Source organism: Leptodactylus fuscus, chromosome 2 (assembly GCF_031893055.1).
Source record: "Leptodactylus fuscus isolate aLepFus1 chromosome 2, aLepFus1.hap2, whole genome shotgun sequence".
Lineage (NCBI taxonomy): Eukaryota > Metazoa > Chordata > Amphibia > Anura > Leptodactylidae > Leptodactylus > Leptodactylus fuscus.
In genome coordinates this window covers 189,289,931-189,308,141 of record NC_134266.1, presented here as the reverse complement: position 1 = coordinate 189,308,141, position 18,211 = coordinate 189,289,931, and the positions used below count along the sequence as shown (strand labels likewise).

General features: G+C 42.7%; 1 protein-coding gene across 2 annotated transcripts in view; it reads left to right on the top strand.

The window, feature by feature from the left end:
* The window catches only part of FGF14 (fibroblast growth factor 14), a 452,344-nt gene extending 435,632 nt beyond the window's left edge, over positions 1 to 16,712 (top strand). For both annotated transcript variants that reach the window (XM_075265373.1, XM_075265374.1), the window contains exons 4-5: positions 4,079 to 4,277; positions 13,220 to 16,712. In XM_075265373.1, coding sequence (XP_075121474.1) covers positions 4,079 to 4,277; positions 13,220 to 13,356 — 336 coding nt within the window. In that variant the 3' untranslated portion in view covers positions 13,357 to 16,712. The remainder of the gene's footprint in view (positions 1 to 4,078; positions 4,278 to 13,219) is intronic.
* Positions 16,713 to 18,211: the final 1,499 nt, after the last annotated feature.

The window sequence follows — 18,211 nt, the reverse complement described above, 5'->3', positions numbered from 1 at the left end:
TATTGTGTCTTTAACTATTGTATATTGTCTTTCCTATTGAAGGATCAGATTATGTAAAATTTGTTTTTTTGTGTGTTTTTATTATTTAATTGTAACACATACATTCTGGAATAACCAATATGCCCGATAGGTTAAGCTTGATCAATAATAACCAGTTAAGAAGGCCATCTAAAAAAAAAAAAATTGTCTCCCTTCTAGCTTAACTTCACCTTGTAATGACTGCTTACACACTCATATATCATATCATAGACATATCACTAATTTCACTAAGCAGTTTTCCACAATGCGTTAGACCTATTCTTATTCTTCCTATTCCATTCCCCATGTCCATAGTAGGACATGGGGAATGGGGGCAGAATTGAATCTGTTCAATGACAGATCCGTTGGGTATCTCTTTTTTTTTTTTTTTTTTTTTTAAATACCCACCAGACAAAAAAAAAAAGTAGGGCTTGTAAGACTTTTTTGACTTGCAATTTCGGACATTGACTAGAGGTAGTACACTAACACCTTGCCACTATCTGTCATACATATGTATAGTGGATGTTGGGAGTTTAAATATGGCGTTCCCTTGGGAGTTGTGCGGGCGCCATAGCTGGTGGGTCTCTCTGTTTTATAATATAGAGACCAGCAGCAAAGCCCACAACCAGAGTCTTTCAGATTGTGGGCATTCCTCTCTTCATATGCCTCAGTCACATGCATGCCACTGCTCTTCATATACCACATGTGCAAGTACAGTCATGTTAAAGAGGATCGCCATCCCCCAGAGTGATATCCGAGAGCGGTGATCAATTACCATGACAAAGAGACTATTGAAAGATTTCAGACCTGACATTACTGTACTTTTATTACATGCCCTAGGGGTTCCAAATTTTGAAAAATGTTTTAGAAAGCTGTGAAATTTACACTACCCCATTTTTCTAGATCACAAATCCACCTGATTCTGAATATCACATAGAATATTAAACTATACCATTACAAAGTACAATATGTCCTACAAAAATGTAGTCTTCATATGGCTCTGTGAACAGCAGCATAGAAAAACATTGTTATTTGAAGGTGGGGATTAAAAAATTAAAATCGAAAAGAAGGGAAGGGGTTCAGTTTTTACCAGCATTATTGGCGTACAGTACTTTACATGATATTTCTGATACAATTCTGTGTCACATTGCTGTATTTGTAGTCATTCCTCCATGCCAGAACATCATGTCTATCCCTTGTTGGACAAAGAGAAATAAGTATCTAGAATTACAATAAAGGTGGTGAAGGCACTTAAGCCGATTTTCTGGTGCATATTAATTAATAATTCTCCCCCATTGATCTTAAATAGAAGATTTGTGCTGTTTCTTGGTAACACGGATTCTACTATGATAGGATCTTTTGTGGAGGACTAGATGAGTTGTTTGTGTGGGAGGATTTTTGTATATGACATGCGGTAAATTAACCTGGCGTACAACAGAGCACAACTTCAATGCTATTAAATTGCTGTCATTGATTGATTAAAGCTGTTTCATGTTTATGGCCTAAATAATATGCACCAATTTTAGAAGATAATGACGAGTTGCTGGATAATTAACTTCAGTAATATCTAAAGGGCTACAACTAATAAATAGATAAGGACGTGGTGAATACTGAAGAGTCTGTCATGTTGGTTTAATATGTCCAGACTAATTTATATGATAAATAAGATAATGTATACCAAGATGACAAAAATGAATTCTATATTAGATGACTATAATACTTCTGATTCTTCCTAAATGAAAGAGGACATATTATTGCTCATCCTACTGATTTGCCAACCTGATTCCATGAAATTTTACAGCCCCACAGTAAGGCAGAAGGGTAAAATACTATATCTCACTTGATATATCCTACAGTATAGATATGTAGGCCTGAGAGGATGGAGCATGACACAGGGATTCTGTCTTTGGTACTTTCTGATTCCCTGTGTAAGGCTAAGGCCCATGGGACTTCTCGCAGCAGTAAAGCGCTGCGGGAAAACGCATTACAGTTTACACATTACGCTATAAACAGAAAGTTCACTGAGTTTTCCTCCATGGACTTTCTGTTACAATTATACCTATGGGGAAACCACTGGCATTTCCACAGATATAATTGACATGCTGTAATTTCCAAAATCGCGCCGGTTGTGGAAATCACATTGTGTCCATATGGCGGTTTTTACAGCAAAGTGGGCATGGAATTCACTTGAATACCATCCACTTTTCCCGTACTGTAAAAAGCCACGATTTTTTCCGCAGTGTTTCTGCCACGGGCAAATTGCAGCGTTTCGGGCCCCGGCCTTATTCTTCACTTCCTCAGGCCCTGCACTAGGAATAAGTGAATCAGTTTTGCCTGGAGTGTTATTTTAATTACTTGTGCTTACTTTTCTCAAAAATAAGCTCTAAGGCTGGGGCCCCTGTGGCAGAAATGCCGCAGCAAAAGCCTAGAGAATCCCATCCACACAATGCAGAAAAATACATGCATTGGAAATGCTGCAATTTCCATAACCATTGCAGTCTGGGAAATCGCAGTATGTCAATTATACCTACAGAAACGCCAGCGGTTTACCTCTAGGTATAATTGAAGTAGAAAGTCCGCAAAGGAAACTACGTATTTTCTGAGAAAAGGGCTGCGGGAAAAAAACTCGATGCGTTTCCACTTTCTCCTGCAGCACTTTACCGCTGTGACCCACTGTTCTCTTTATTTATGAAGCTTTTCTTTTCTGGAGTGCACAGTTTTATTTACTCCAGAAAACTTAAATAATAAATAATGATAAATCTGGTGGAAAGTGGCAAGGGTGGTATAAAAACACTAGTTGTGACTAAGATGGTGAGGTGATTCTACTTCATTATGGACAACCTTCCCTGGGTGATTGTGCATATATGAGTGTGCACTGAGTAAGAGCACCCAAAGGACTCCTAAACCTGGAGTGAATACCGATCTAGATCAGTAAATAGCAAGTTCTACTGAATCTTTATCCCATAAAGCTCTATGTCAATCTGCTCCGTTCCTCCTGCTCTATAACATGCCGCCTGCGGATCATACTGGATGTTTAATGTAACAGGTTTCCTTTAATTTACACACATTTTTCCTCTTTCTAAAATGAATTCTATTTTGCTTCACATACAAAGTAAAACTATGTGACCCAATTAGGAACAAAACTCCCTGAATAAGCAGTTGCCATAACAATAGAATCCAACCATTTTACTTGAAAAGAAAGGGTATGAAACAGAATATACAAAATGTTATAGAAACATTATAGAAAAACTATAGATACTTATATAGCAGTAAACAAACCATATGCACCACACATCCTGGGACAAGTTTTCACATACAGATTATAGCACAAAACCATGCCAAAATCCTTGTAAAATAAATAAATAATGCTGTGTGAACAGGTCCTTAATACCCTGCAACTTGGATAACATGTGCAATGCAACTATTAGGCATCACAGCATATCACACCGAATATGATGTATATGTTTGCATTGGGCTGACCACAGACATGAAATAGTGGTGGGCAAATGGCTATTTTTCCTAAATATGCTGCTGTCAGACACCTTCTAAGGCCGGGTCCCACTTGGTGTAAACGCCGCGACTTGCTCGTGGTAGAAATGCCGCAGAAACAAGTCATGGCATTTTACAGTCAGAGCAAAGTGGATGGGATTCTAATGAATCCCATGCCCACTTTGCGGTAAAAACGGCGCTGCGGACATGCCATGATTTCCAAAACCAGCATATTTCCCCATAGGCATGATTGAAACAGAAAGTCCACAGAGGTAACCTCTGAGAACTTTCTGTCTAAAGTACTGCGGGAAGAACCGCAATGTGTTTTTCCTGTGGCGCTTTTTTAGTCCGGGACGCCACGTGTAGCCTTAGCCTAACTTAACGATTGATGTCTACATTGTTCTTTTTAAAATAACCAATCCTTCTTTCCTTGAAATTGGTAGCCCCCCATACATTATAAAATGGTGCTCACACAAAATTTTGAAGAAGTCTCAAACTTGAAATTCTATTTATATCAGTTTACAAAGGTGACAATAAATTCCTTATGGTTGTTGTTTTTTTTTTTCTCTAGGAACTTTTTACTCTGGAATGCAAGTTTAAAGAGTCCGTTTTTGAGAACTATTATGTTATCTACTCATCTATGATATACAGACAACAAGAATCTGGTAGGGCCTGGTTCTTAGGGCTTAACAAAGAAGGCCAAGTTATGAAAGGTAACAGAGTCAAGAAAACAAAACCAGCAGCTCATTTTCTACCCAAGCCATTGGAAGGTAAGCACATCATATACATTAATGTGTTGCATGGGACGTGTATACTTAATTGATTTAGAGTGGGTGTATCATTTGCTTTGATCTTTGTTTCTTAAAGCTCAAGGAATCATCTTAATCTCCATTAGCAATAATTACACACATCACACATAGCCAGTAATTCACCCCATGACTGACAACCTTTAGCATTTACAAACCACATAAATATATGTAACATGTGCCTGTTTTCTGTTTTATGACATATAGGACACATGCTATATTGTGAAAAAGAACATGCACACTCTCTCTCTCTCTCTCTCTCTCTCTCTCTCTCTCTCTCTCTCTCTCTCTCTCTCTCTCTCTCTATATATATATATATATATATATACATATATATATACAACTCCAAAAACAAGCCCTAGTTCCAATCAGTGCCTCCAGCTCTAGGTTATGTCACGTGATGTCTCGAAGACAGAGAATAGGCATCCTGTAGCTCCAAACCATCCTGGTCAAATTCTGGCAACCTCCTGACACAGCAGGGCAAAATCCACTCACCCACTCTTGAGTCCAACTCCAGCGTCCCGCCTCCTACCTCTGCCTTCCGAGTGCCGCCTGATGGGTCTCGTTTCCCGATAGCTACTATGCTGTGGGCATGCCTACGTGACTATTGGTGGCTCCCACACATGCAGCCTACCCTTTAGTGTAAAAGAGAAGTGATAGAGAGGGCATGGTTCCACTGCCACACACAGTTTTTAGAGAGAGAGAGTGCCAGTAATTTTAAGACCCACTGACTTCACCATATATTGTGAATGTAAGTTAGGTTTGGATTACTAACGCTAACCATTTTACAAGATTCTTCCAGCGCAAATCAGAAAATCATTTTGATTCGGTCTGGTGCGTGAAAAATCATACCCTGACCTACACAGAAAATAAGTCTTAGCCCTTTTTTGGAAAAGAAAATAATATAAGACCATGTCTTATTTTTGGAGAAACATGGTATATATATATTTTTTTTGTTTGTGTTTTTGAAAATATAAAAACACACAAAAAAGCGCATATGTCAAAAGAGTTGTCCCATGAAGACATCAGATTACCTCTGTGTTCTTCAACATTGAGGTCCCTAGTGAAGGAACAGGATAAATGAGCAGGGCTTTACTTGGTGAAATTATTAATAGACTTATCAACCCTTAGGCTATACGCACATGACCATGTGCCTAGTCTGAGGTAAAACAGCACAGGCGGCACATGGATGACATCCACAGACCCATTCTCTTCATCTTATGAGCCTAGTCCGCCAAAAGGTATAGGACCTTTGTTAAGTTTTGCCCCAGGCTCATTGCGGTATTCATGGGCCTATGATAGAAATTAATGGGTCAGTGTGTTAGCTATGAAAAACATGTCCAGTAGACTGACAAAGCACACTGTCATGTGCATACAGACTTGTGGATAGATGAGGGTATAGCTATAGGAGATCCCTACCTATCTTGTACTGGGATAAATGGCACAAGTTAAGTAGGGATCCATTACAGATTTTGAATTGGAGCATAGAGCGATGATGGATAATCACAACATATTTTTTTTGTTTTTGTATTTTGTATTTCTACAATTTTATTTAACCTCTGCCTCTGTTGCCGAAATGTTCATTTATTTCCTAATATGCAAATGAGCAATCTAGAACATTGAGGGCAGCTCTCTTGCTCCAAATTTCTCTAATGGAAGATTATGTAGATAATCTGTTTTCCCTTAGCCCAAACAGCAGCACAAGATGGGGTATTCCTGCCCCTGTGTACTGTTAGGACAGGTGGAACTTTTAATAAACTAACTAGTTACCCTCCCATAAAAGGTCCAGGAGACCTCCCCCTCCCTGTGTTAGTCTCCAAGTACCATACCGACTATAATAATTTATCCTTTAACAAGAAAGGGAGGGAGCTTTGTGCTGCTGTTTGGGCTAAGGGAAAACAGATTATCTACATAATCTTCCATTCCCCCTACGCCCAAACAGCAGCACAAGATGGGGACTTAACAAGTAATACCCCTTCTAGGGAGGGCGATCCTGACAAGCAGAGGTCAGGATAGAATAACCAAAAGATTTTGCCTTGGAAACATGCCAGTCTAACCTATAGTGTCTGGCGAACGTCAAGTGGGAAGACCAAGATGCAGCCGCACAGATTTGGTCTACTGAGAGGGATTGCCTCTCTGCCCATGATGCAGCCACCGACCTGGTAGCGTGGGCTCGCAAAAATTCCGGAACCTGCAGCCCTTGTGACTGTAAGGCCACTGAGATGGCTTCTCTGATCCACCTCGACAGAGTGGGTTTGGATGCCTTGACACCTCTGTTGTGACCAAAAAAATTGATGAGCAGGTTTTCTGACTTACGGAATGGGCCTGTTCGGTCCAGGTATACTTGCAATGTTCGCACCAGATCCAGACTATGCATCCTCTCCTCCCACTCCGAGGAGGGAGAGGGGAAAAAAGTGGGCAAGGTTATAGTCTGGTTTATATTTTCCACTGACGGAACCTTGGGCAGAAAACCTTGAACGAACCTAAGCTGGACTCTGTCTGGAAAAAAGACTGTGTATGGCTCTGATGCCGCCAAGGCCTGGAGCTCACCCACTCGCTTGGCCGATGTGATCGCCAGCAAAAAAGTCACCTTCCAAGAGAGGTACTTGAAGTCCACTTCAGCTAAAGGTTCAAATGGAGGGCCACATAGCCCTTGCAGGACCGCAGCTAAGTCCCATTGGGGAGCCGGGGGCCGAACCGGGGGTCGGAGCCTGGAGGCCCCTTTCTGGAATTGCCTTATAAGAGGATTCTGAGACAGTCTAGTCCCCAATAGAGCGGATAACGCCGAGACATGTACTCTCAAGGTGGCTGGGGACAATCCTTTGTCCAACCCTTCTTGTAAAAACTCCAGGACTGATTCGATAGATGTTGTATCGCACTGCCTCCTGGCTCCCCAATCGTTAAATACTTGGGCGATCCTCTGGTAACTACGATTGGTTGAGTCCGCTCTAGAGTGGGCCAGTGTTCTTAAAACGGCCTGGGACAATCCTCTGTCTCCACGTACGGTGCGGTCAACCTCCAGGCAGTGAGGTTGAACCTGTCCAGATCCTGGCAGAGCTGACTGTTTAGAGTTACCAGGTTTTGGACACACGGAAGCCTCCAGTAGGTCCCTCGACTCATTAACATGAGGTGGGTAAACCATGCCCTTTCCGGCCAGAACGGCATGATGACAATGGCCGATGTCTGGTCCTGCCTGAGTTTTGCCAACACCCTGGGAATCATTGGAATGGGAGGAAAAACGTATACTAGTTTGAAGCTCCAGGGTATTGACAGGGCATCGATCGCCAAGGGATTGCCGTCCCGGTACAGGGAGCAAAACCGTCCCACCTTGGCGTTGTGTTGGGTGGCCATCAGATCCACCTCGGGGAGACCCCATATCCTGGTAAGCTGTTGGAAAATTTCCGGGGACAGGGACCATTCGGCTGTTGTCACTAGTCCCCTGCTTAGTTGATCTGCCAGGACGTTGAGGTGGCCTTTGATATGTACCGCTGACAGCCGGGACAAATTCTTCTCCGCCCATGAAAATATCAGATCGGTCACCCGCATCAAGGAGGGGGACCTGGTGCCCCCTTGTTTGTTGATATATTGGACGGCTGTAGAATTGTCTGTTCTTACTCTGACAGCCTTCCCTTGGAGATGGGGAGTCAGAGTCCGTAGTGCCAGAAAAACTGCCGTAAGTTCTCGCCAATTGGAGGAGCGAGTTCTCTCCTGCGGGTTCCATGTTCCCCGTATTAGGGTCTCCCCCAGATGCGCTCCCCAGCCTGTTAGGGAGGCATCTGTGGTCAACAGGGTCCAGGAGGTCTGGACCGTGGACCTCCCGTCTTTGAGTTGGGACCACCATTGTAGTGATCGACGGGCACTGATGGAAAGCTGGATAGGCTTCTGAAGTCCCATGGGACTGTGGTTCCATACTCTCAGGATCTCGAGTTGTAACGGGCGCATGTGCCATAGAGCCCAGGGAACTGCCTCGATGGTCGCGGACATGAGACCTAGGACCTTCATCGCTGTCCTGATTGTAACCTTCCTGGTTCGGGATAGGTAGTGAACCGCTCGACCAATCTTCTCCTTTCGAGGAGAGGGCAGGGAGATCATCATACTGAGAGAATCCAGGTTGAACCCTAGGAATTGAATCCGGGTAGATGGAACCACTACTGACTTTTGCCAGTTTACTAGCCAGCCCAGTTCGCTTATAAATGCCACTGTGATGCTCAACTGCGTGGCGAGGAGCTCCCTTGACTGAGCTTTTATTAGCCAATCGTCTAGATATGGGACAATAAATATCCCCTGGAGGCGCAGGGCGGCTATGACCGGGGCCACTACCTTTGTAAAGGTGTGGGGGGCTGAGGTTATACCGAACGGGAGAGCTGTAAACTGGAAGTGATGTAATCTTCCGTTTAGATATGTGGCAATCCGTAAATATTTTCTGTGTGGAGGATAGATAGGAATATGGAGGTATGCGTCCCTCAAATCCAAGGTGACGAATAGATCTCCTGGCTGCAGAAAAGGGAGAACCGACCTTATGGTCTCCATCCGGAACCGGACCTTGCGGATAAATTGATTTACATACCTTAGGTCGATAATCATGCGCCACCCTCCGGTCGATTTTGGCACTAGAAACACGGGTGAGTAGACGCCTTGCCCTTGTTCGTTCAGGGGGACGGGTTCCAATGCAGCCTTGTCGATATACTCCAACACAGATCTTTGCAGATGAAGTTGTTTGGTGCCCTGAAGAGGGCGGGTCCTCCTGCATCTGTCTGGAGGAAGGGAAAGGAAGTTTATTTTGTAGCCTTCCCGTATAAGTTGGAGAACCCAAGGATCCTGGATCTGATGGTGCCAGGCGGTTAAATGTAAGGAGAGACGACCCCCCACCTTGGCCCTGCAGGCAAGGGGGTCGTGACAGTCAGAAGGTGGATCTTTTCTCACCACCACGGGAGGAACCTCGACCGCCTCTTGGGCCCGAGGGGCGCCTACGGAACTGGCCTCTAGACATGCCTCTGGAGGGGGCGTAGCCCCGAAAGGATCGTTGCCTGGATCCTGTAGACTGGGGCAGGTTCTTACCCTTTGAATCGGCCAGACCCTCCATTATCCGGTCGAGTTCGCTGCCAAATAGCCTGCCGGGCTCGAATGGCAAGGCGCATAAATTAAACTTGGAGGCATTATCTGCCCTCCAGGGCTTAAGCCAGAGGGGGCGCCTTGCGGCGGTGGACAATGCCATGGATCTTGCGGCCAGCTTGACCTGGTAGAAGGCCGCCTCCGAGAGATAGTCAGACATGAGGGAAATATTTGTCATGGCCGACAGCAAGTCGTCCCGATGGACCCCGGAATCAATATCTCTCTCCAGCTTAGAGATGTCTGACCGCAGTTTAGCGACCACCTCGCTAGCCGCAATGCCCACTGAGGCCTGTGCCGAGGAAGAGGCGTATACACGCCTCAGGGACCCCTCCGCCCTGCGATCCATCACATCTTGGAGGTTAGAGCCATCCTCCGCTGGTACCACCGTGCGCTTTGACAGTTTGGAGACGGCTATGTCAACCTTGGGCGGAGGGCCCCAGGAGCTGGATTGTGCCTCGGATAGGGGAAAAAGAGACCTAAAGCGTCTAGACGCAATGAATGGGCGTTCAGGGAACCGCCATTCAGCCTCCAGCCTTTTTACCAAGTCTGGGTCCGCCCTGAAGGCTCTGAGAGAGGTAGATGGAGCCTCCTCAGCCGCCTCCTCCAACTCCTTAGCCCGAACCACTCTTAGCAGTTTGGGCATCCTCTCCACCGAGAATACCGGCTTAGATGGGTCCAGGTTGTCCTCCGCCGAGGATACCTCGTCCAAGATCTGGAGACCCTCCATCGGTGGGAGAGAAGGAGGCGAATCCAGCCGTGGTCTCTTGGCCAATTGAGAGATAGAGAATTTCATCTCTTTCATCGACTCCTCGACGAATTCCCTTACCCAACCGACCATGTCACGGACAGAAGTGTCTTCTGAGGGGGGACCCCGACACCCGCGACAACATTGGTAAGCGTAGCCATCAGGTAAGGGGACTTCGCATTTGGCGCAGGCAAGGTGGCGACGCTTACTGGAAGCCTTCCTTTTAGGGTTATCCGCCACTGAAGAGGAGGAGGACATCTAAGGAAAAACATATTACTCATTATTTCCTTTACCTTTGCAGCCTCTACCCTGAGGGCCCACCAGGGGGCATACATCACCTTTTGAAAGGAATTTCAGCACCTGTGGTGTCAGGAAATTTTCTTCTACTTTCTGGTTGCCCAGGGAGAGTAGGAACCTGCAAGCTAAGCAGACAGGCAACCTACTCTGGGCAGACCAGGAAGAAATAGGGAGAAACGGGGGCGGGGCGAACCTTAGCTCCGCCCCCTTCCAGCGCCTCGGCTAGAGCCAGGCTTGGGGGCACCATTTTATTGCTAGCCTAAGATGGCTAGGAGGATGGAGTGGAGGGGGACACTATCCCTTTAAATCCAGCACAAAAAGCGGGGTGGGAGCGCTGCTCAAGCGCTCCCAAAGTCCGGCCGAGCGGGGACGACGGTCCGCGCATGCGCGAACCGGATTCCCGCGCATGCGCGGGAAGAGAGGAAGTCCGCGGAGCACCAGCAAATAGTGCCCGCGGCGAAACAAGGAACCGCATCTACAGTTCCCCCCGGCAGCCGGACGAATGGCGCCGCAGCGCCGAGAACAGATACGCTGCCTCACCATCCCCCCCCATCCGCTGTAGCACAGATGGGGCCGCGCCAGACCGGAGAAGGCAGGAGGCGCCGTCAGGGAGGCAAAGAAAGCCCCAAACCCCCGGTAAGACTCTGATAGCAGCAGCACAAGATGGGGGGAGGGGGGGGGGGGGCTAGAAAAAGGAGATTTCCTCCAAAAAAAAAAAGAGAAAATGTGTGGGAGAGGAGGAGACCTCTCCCTCCACCTGTCCTGGTAACAGGACAGAAAAAAACACAGGGAGGGGGAGGTCTCCTGGACCTTTTATGGGAGGGTAACTAGTTAGTTTATTAAAAGTTCCACCTGTCCTAACAGTACACAGGGGCAGGAATACCCCATCTTGTGCTGCTGTTTGGGCGTAGGGGGAATACATGGTGCCATAAATTTGTCCCAATGATTAAATGTGATGCAATTGTGATTCACTTTTAGTAAATCACAATATATAGTCCTTTAACGCAATAACACTCTGCGCCATACATGCACAGAGCGAAGACAAATTTTCATTGAATGGTATATGTGCCCGCTGGCGCCATATATTCTGTTTTTACAGAATACAGAGTAGATATAATTAGGGTCTTTTTCAACTAAAGTTGACCATATCCCTCTAATAAATGGTATTTGCAATAATAAACCAATAACAACCCATGTCTGTTGCTGTGAAAGCTAACGAGAACTTAATTGAAGATTTTAGAGTGCAACGTTCTATGGCTGTAATAACATTGTAATGAATCCTATAATTCAGTATTAAACATTCTGGCCCAGATTTACTCTTGCAGTTACGACCAGACAGCTTGTGGATTCTCAGAAGAAGGGACATGGTTGAAATGTGTCACAAAGCACCAAAAATACTCCAAAATTTTACCGTACAATTTTGGCTTAAAGTAAGCCAACTAAAAGGTGGTAGAAACTTAGATTAGACAGTAAAAGATATGCCTGATACTACCAAAACCCTTTAGACGCTTTAAGGCTAAATCCAGCCTTTACCAATGGGTTGTCACACACAGACACATACAGGATAGTTAGAGTATCACAAGCTTGTCACAAGCCATATTATAACAGCAGCTTTGCTGTGCACATTTCTGGGTATATCAAGATAAGAGGACAGGTAATGGGGATACATTTGTACCTTTATCTTTTGTGTAAACCTCAGTATGGCTAAAAACCTGATGTGCAAAGTTTGGGGATAACTAAACCACAGTACATTGTGTTCCCCAATCCTAACTCACATGATTGAGTAAATTGTGTAGATTTATAATGGTATCCAGAGATCCATTCTATAACTCGGTGTGCTCACAAGTGTATGCATGCTGAAGTACACAAGTTTTTCAATGCAATATTTCTAGACTAGATATAAGGTTACACAATTTTATACCTAGAACTGTGGAGGATTAAAGCTTATGTATGTACTCCATTTTAGATTCCTTGCAAAGGCATGCCTGTAGCCATCTTAAATTCCTTTTCCTTGTTCTGTCCAGATAACTCGATCCCCCCCCCCTTAGAAACTATAATGGAATACAGCTCCTATTGTGCCTTATCCAATAGCTATGTACTAGACCTATGTTACAAGTTTATAGCCAGTCGTGTAATGTTAGTATACTAATTCCACCTCTTCTTTGTCTATACAATGTACAACCACATTTATAGTGTATTAAAACCTCATTCCCGCCATTAAACAGAACCCACTATACACACAATATCTAGCTGTGTGTATATGTTTGTCTGAGCCGATTCATATACCAATTGAACTAATCTGGACTTCAGTATGGTGATACAGAACGCTCTTTCCTATGTTTTTATAATTATCACTACATATCTTAGACATCACTCAGTTATGAAATGTAATTCAATTTTATCAATTCAGTAGGGATGAAGCTTCTTGGTATCTGTTACTAATATCTATATTCTAGAGCTTAATCTGAAAATGGTGTTTTGTTTATTAGATTTTGGTATTTGGTAATAAGATATTTTGCAGCCTGAAGGAAACCCTGTTTAGTTTTCCTCGTAATGCAAATCACATCTTAAAAATTGCATTCTGATTTTCATGGACTACAAAACAGTACTTATCTCTCATAAAAATGTATATAATTTGAATATCTATCTATCTATCTATCTATCTATCTATCTATCTATCCCATCATCTGTTCATATGTCTATCCCCATTCACTCACCAATGTGTGTTAACTTTGGTTTCTGTGTTTTTCAGTTGCCATGTACAGAGAACCATCCTTGCATGATGTTGGAGAGACAGTGCCAAAGCCCCGTGTGACACCAAGTAAAAGCACAAGTGCATCTGCAATAATGAATGGGGGCAAACCAGTCGCTAAGAGTAAGACATCATAGCCAGACCCCCCAAGGTTGTTGTGACTTACTGAGCCCTTGACACACTTGAGCATTTATCCACGCCAGACTGTCCACACGCCAGTGTTTGTAGACAAAAAGTGAACTACGCACTGGCTCTTTGCCGTCTCAGAACCAACGTATTGAAGATGGATAAAACTCTGTGTGTATCTCCTCCCTCCACAAGAAGACACCTGGGGAACCAGCTAAACTCAGACCATGGAATGCCCTACCAGATATGGAATGCCTTTTTAATATCTTATCTGTGACTGTGACACTTCATGTGAATGACATATTTCACAAGTACACTTGATACCTTGCCTGCTGCCAATTACCCTTACCCCCTTTTGAGTCCAATTACAGCGAAATCCATACGTTTAAGTTCTATTTTGTAGCACACAAATATTAAGTAATTTCTAGTTAGACGCTGTACAACTGCGCTATAATGGATTTCTCTAACCTTTTTTACGAGGCTGCTTGCAACAATGTCTGTGACCTTTTGCAGGGATTGCGTTCCTCTAGAACTTGAATGTTTCAGGTGGCTTAGTTCTGAAAGAAATCAGGGAATCAGGAAGCCTTCAAAAAGCTATTCTAAACCATGTCTATAAAGAGTAGGACATATATACTGGTCAAGTGTGGCAACAGGTTTCGTGCTCGGCAGGTTGGCGTTAAATAATAGAGGGAAATATGTCAAACACACCCAGTGGGAAGTAGGCTGCGACTAGTGTTTGACACTCCCTATACTTTCCTTTTTGTGTGTGTTTTATACATATCACAGGCTTGCTGGTAATGGTAACATTTGCCTTAGCCAGTAAGCAAGACCCACTTGTTTTTTAAGATGGTGGGTCCATAGAACTCTGTAGGCCTTGTAGGCCTGAATTAAGGCTCATTTTTCATCTATGATTCCTCATGACAAAATAGATATATATCTATATATATATCAATATGATTAACAAATGTTCCGCTACCTACAGTAATTCTCTTTTGAAAAATGTAGTCCTTCCTGTTTTTAATAAGCTGAGATTAAATTGCACCTGTAGCCCACTCACAGCGGAGGCAGATATTTCATGGGCTAAGCCAATCCTCGAGAACTGGGCCTATTGACTCATTCGGAGCCTCAGCGGCAGTTTCCTAGTGACTTTATAGGCCGAACGCTGGTTCAGCTCACCAAATGACTGTCTCATGTTTAAGGTCATTCCCATCTCTGGCAGTTCCTGCAGTTTTATTTCGCTTAGCATGGGCACGTTGTTTGTTGTGTCCCTTTTTTGCAACAGCAATGCAAGTTCTGTACTAACTTATAATAATTTGATATTCCTGTTTGATAAAACTGGACCGGTAAATTAAGTATTTTAGGTAAGCATGCAAAGTCCAGTGATATTAATTTCCATACCAAAACCTACATATTCCTAATACTTCAGGAACCAGAATTTACATGATAAAGGTGCCTTGCTTAGGTTGTGGCATATTTTACACAAACCCACTTCACGTGGAACCAGAACTTTCAAGCAAAACAGAAGTCATAAGGTGCCTACTGTATGTCTGTCATGTGAAGTGTTTTTCACTATGGCAATTGGTTCCTCAAATCTAATAATTACGACACCTTGTAGGTTGTCCTATCTGAGATATCAGCAAGGTCATTCTGTAGCATAGGTAGGACATGCTTCCCTGAGAATAGCATACAGGACCAAAATGACCTTCATGTCTGGACATCTTGGGTGGAGCAAATTTACTAATCTGTTTTCCTTTCGTAATTGGCATAAACGGGTAAACTTTTCCTTTTTTTCCCAAACCCCTTTGCACTGTATCTGCGAGAAACACTGTATTATAAATTCTTGCCTTTCGTTTCCTTTACTCATGATGTCGTCTACCTGTTTATGGAAAAACAACACATTTGGCTTGTGGAAGATTTATTATGTCAGTCATCTCATTCCGAAATATTCACATTGATTTAAATGAGAGCTGCTCCGACTGTTCTGAAGAAATTTGCTGTGCTGCTAGTCACAATACACCAAGCCTATCACCATTCTTATATCATTTCATGTAGAACCATATGCTTGCCCCTGTAATGATAGTGAAGCACATTAGCAGAGATCCTCTTCTATGTTCTTACTTAGCGACATGAGTAAAATTGCACAACATATTCCAATATAGCCTGTGTGGGGCTGGTGTCCCGACGTCAGACACACATTCCTAGTTCATTGTCATCTGAAAAACTCTACATGACGGGCCACGTGCCCAGAAAACCAGTTGACTGGTTGAAAACAAGGCTGAATTTATTTTTGTAAATGAGTAATATGTTACGTGTGTAATACTTTTGTTCTCTTCTTCGTTTATGTTTATACGGGTTGTGTAAGAGACTTTCTTTCTCTTTTTTTTTTTTTCCGAATGGCTGTCTTATTGGAGTTTTATTTTCTGTAATACGTTAACACACTTGTTGTCTGTGAGTTTATTTTCTTACTTTTTCTTTAATGTCTCATCTGTTGCATGGGAAGAGGGTGATGATGATCTGCATGTAGTAAGCTATGTGTATTAAGAAACGTCGGTATGTATTACTAAATTTACATACATACAGTATATGCAAAGCGTTTGTCTGCATTGTACAGTTTGTGTTGATTATCATTTGTTGTATACACAATTGCAACATATTTAATAAAAGGATTTCTACAAAGATGAGATAAACCAATTCACCAGTTTTGAAAGAGCAGAACATTCAAAAAGGGCTTGCACAAAACACAATGACACATTTATCACAGGCAAGTCATATATATATATACTATAGATACTGTTTCCCAAAACATACCAAAGAGTGTATTAAAATGTTTATCCCTTGTGTTATGTGTCATTGAGAAGATGTCATTGCAAGTGAGAAGACATTGACCACAATTGGAAATACAAAGAAACTACAAAATGTATTGTGTATCAAGCACTAAATAGTATAATTCTATTGTTAATTTTGTAATAACATATGGTATCTTTCCTCCCAACATGCATGTCGGTGCACTGTCCCAGAATGCACATACCTTTTGTCATGTATGATTCTAATTGTATTTTTTTAAAGCCTACTCATTGCAACAAAAGCCTCGATTCCCTTACAAAGACGTTAGATTGGGATGGTTGGATATAGCTATGGAACTGATATCTGTTTGTACAATCTTGTAACGATGGAATGTTATCATTATACATCAATAATTATTTTCTTATTAAAGTTTTCTTTCTGATTATTTCTTCAAATCTAGAATATTTTAGTTATTGTTAACAGCGTTGTCTGAGACTAGGGAAAAGGTGTTTCTTTTTTTGCTTGAAACAATGTCTCTCTTATCCACAGGCTTTGTTTGGTAATGCAGCTCGACCATATTATTATTATTATTACAATTATTTAAAATAAGATGCAAAAGTTTTACATAGACACAGAATAAATGATTTCTAAAATAGGAGTGTAAATAGTTTATTTTTGTCAACTAACAAAGTGAAGTTAAACAAAGAAAGAGAAATTTAAAATCAATATTTAATGTGATCGCCCTTAGCCATTAAGATGGCATCAATTCTTCTAGGTACAGAGTTTATGAAGGAACTCGGCTACGAGGTTGTTCTAAACATCATGGAGAAATAATCATAGATCTTACGTGGAAATAAGGCCGGGTTCACACAGGGTTTTTTGGGGGCAGATTTTGACATGGAATCCACGGCTCAAAAAAAACGCCTCCCATTGAATTCAATGCATTCCTTTTTCCACGAGTGGTTTGTTCCCGCTCGTGGAAAAAAAGAAACGACATGCCCTTTCTTGCCACGGATTCCACGGAGGAATCCTCCTCAGAGTCTGTGGCACTACACTCCCTCTTGACTAGGCCCAGTCATTTGGGCCTAATCTGGAGTGGAATGCTGCGACTGGATGTTGATGCACTGCACTGGCATCCAGTTGTGGATAGCCATTTTTTGGATCAGTTTCTGAGGCAGCCACCACCTGAAAATCCGGTTCAAAAAACCCCGTCTGAACCCGGCTTAAGATTGTTTAGATACTTCTGACTCATCGTGTAGTACCAGACAGACTGGGCGTTGTGGGATCAATATCATCACTTCCTCCTGCAAATATTGATTTGATTTAGATTTTTCTTTTGTTCATTCACTTAGTTTTTCTTAATTGACAAAAATAAACTATTAATACTTCTGCTTCTGTTTTGGAAAACATTATTATGTTGTAACCATTTTTCCAAATCTGTGTGAAGGTTTTCCACTGTATTGTATTTTTGGAGCACCATTAATTCCATGGTGCTGTACGAATGAAAAGGGTTTATGTACATAATACAAAGCAAGTACAATAAACCAAGTCACTGTGGTACAATAGGAGATAGGCCCCTGCCTCTGAGGACTTACAATCTACATTCATTTGACTTGAGCTGAGCTGCAATACCTTGTGCAAAAAGAAAATCAGACCTTTTTTCTAATGCCAAACAATCCTTTCAATTCATCTTTTTTTCTCTCCAAAGGAATTACATTTTATTTTTTCCTGCATGTTAATATGGCATATATCTCTTTTTTTATTCATATTATATGCATCTATAGCTGTTCTTAACAGTCTACACCCTGTTGTCCACAGAGATAGACATTATCTGTGCAGCTTGTGCCCAGTATATAAGGGGGTGACAGCGCCAACTTAAAAGCAATTACTTACTATTAGATTGGATATTAAGGATAAAGCTACTGAATTTATTGCTCACAGTTACTGGTGGACTATGAGAGAGATACAGCAAGGAACGATGATGAGCCTGGGGACCATATACAGGGACCTCATGCCTGAATAGTCATCGGTTCCCTCTGTGGGGTTTACATCATACAGTAATGCAAGATATACTCTGACGAT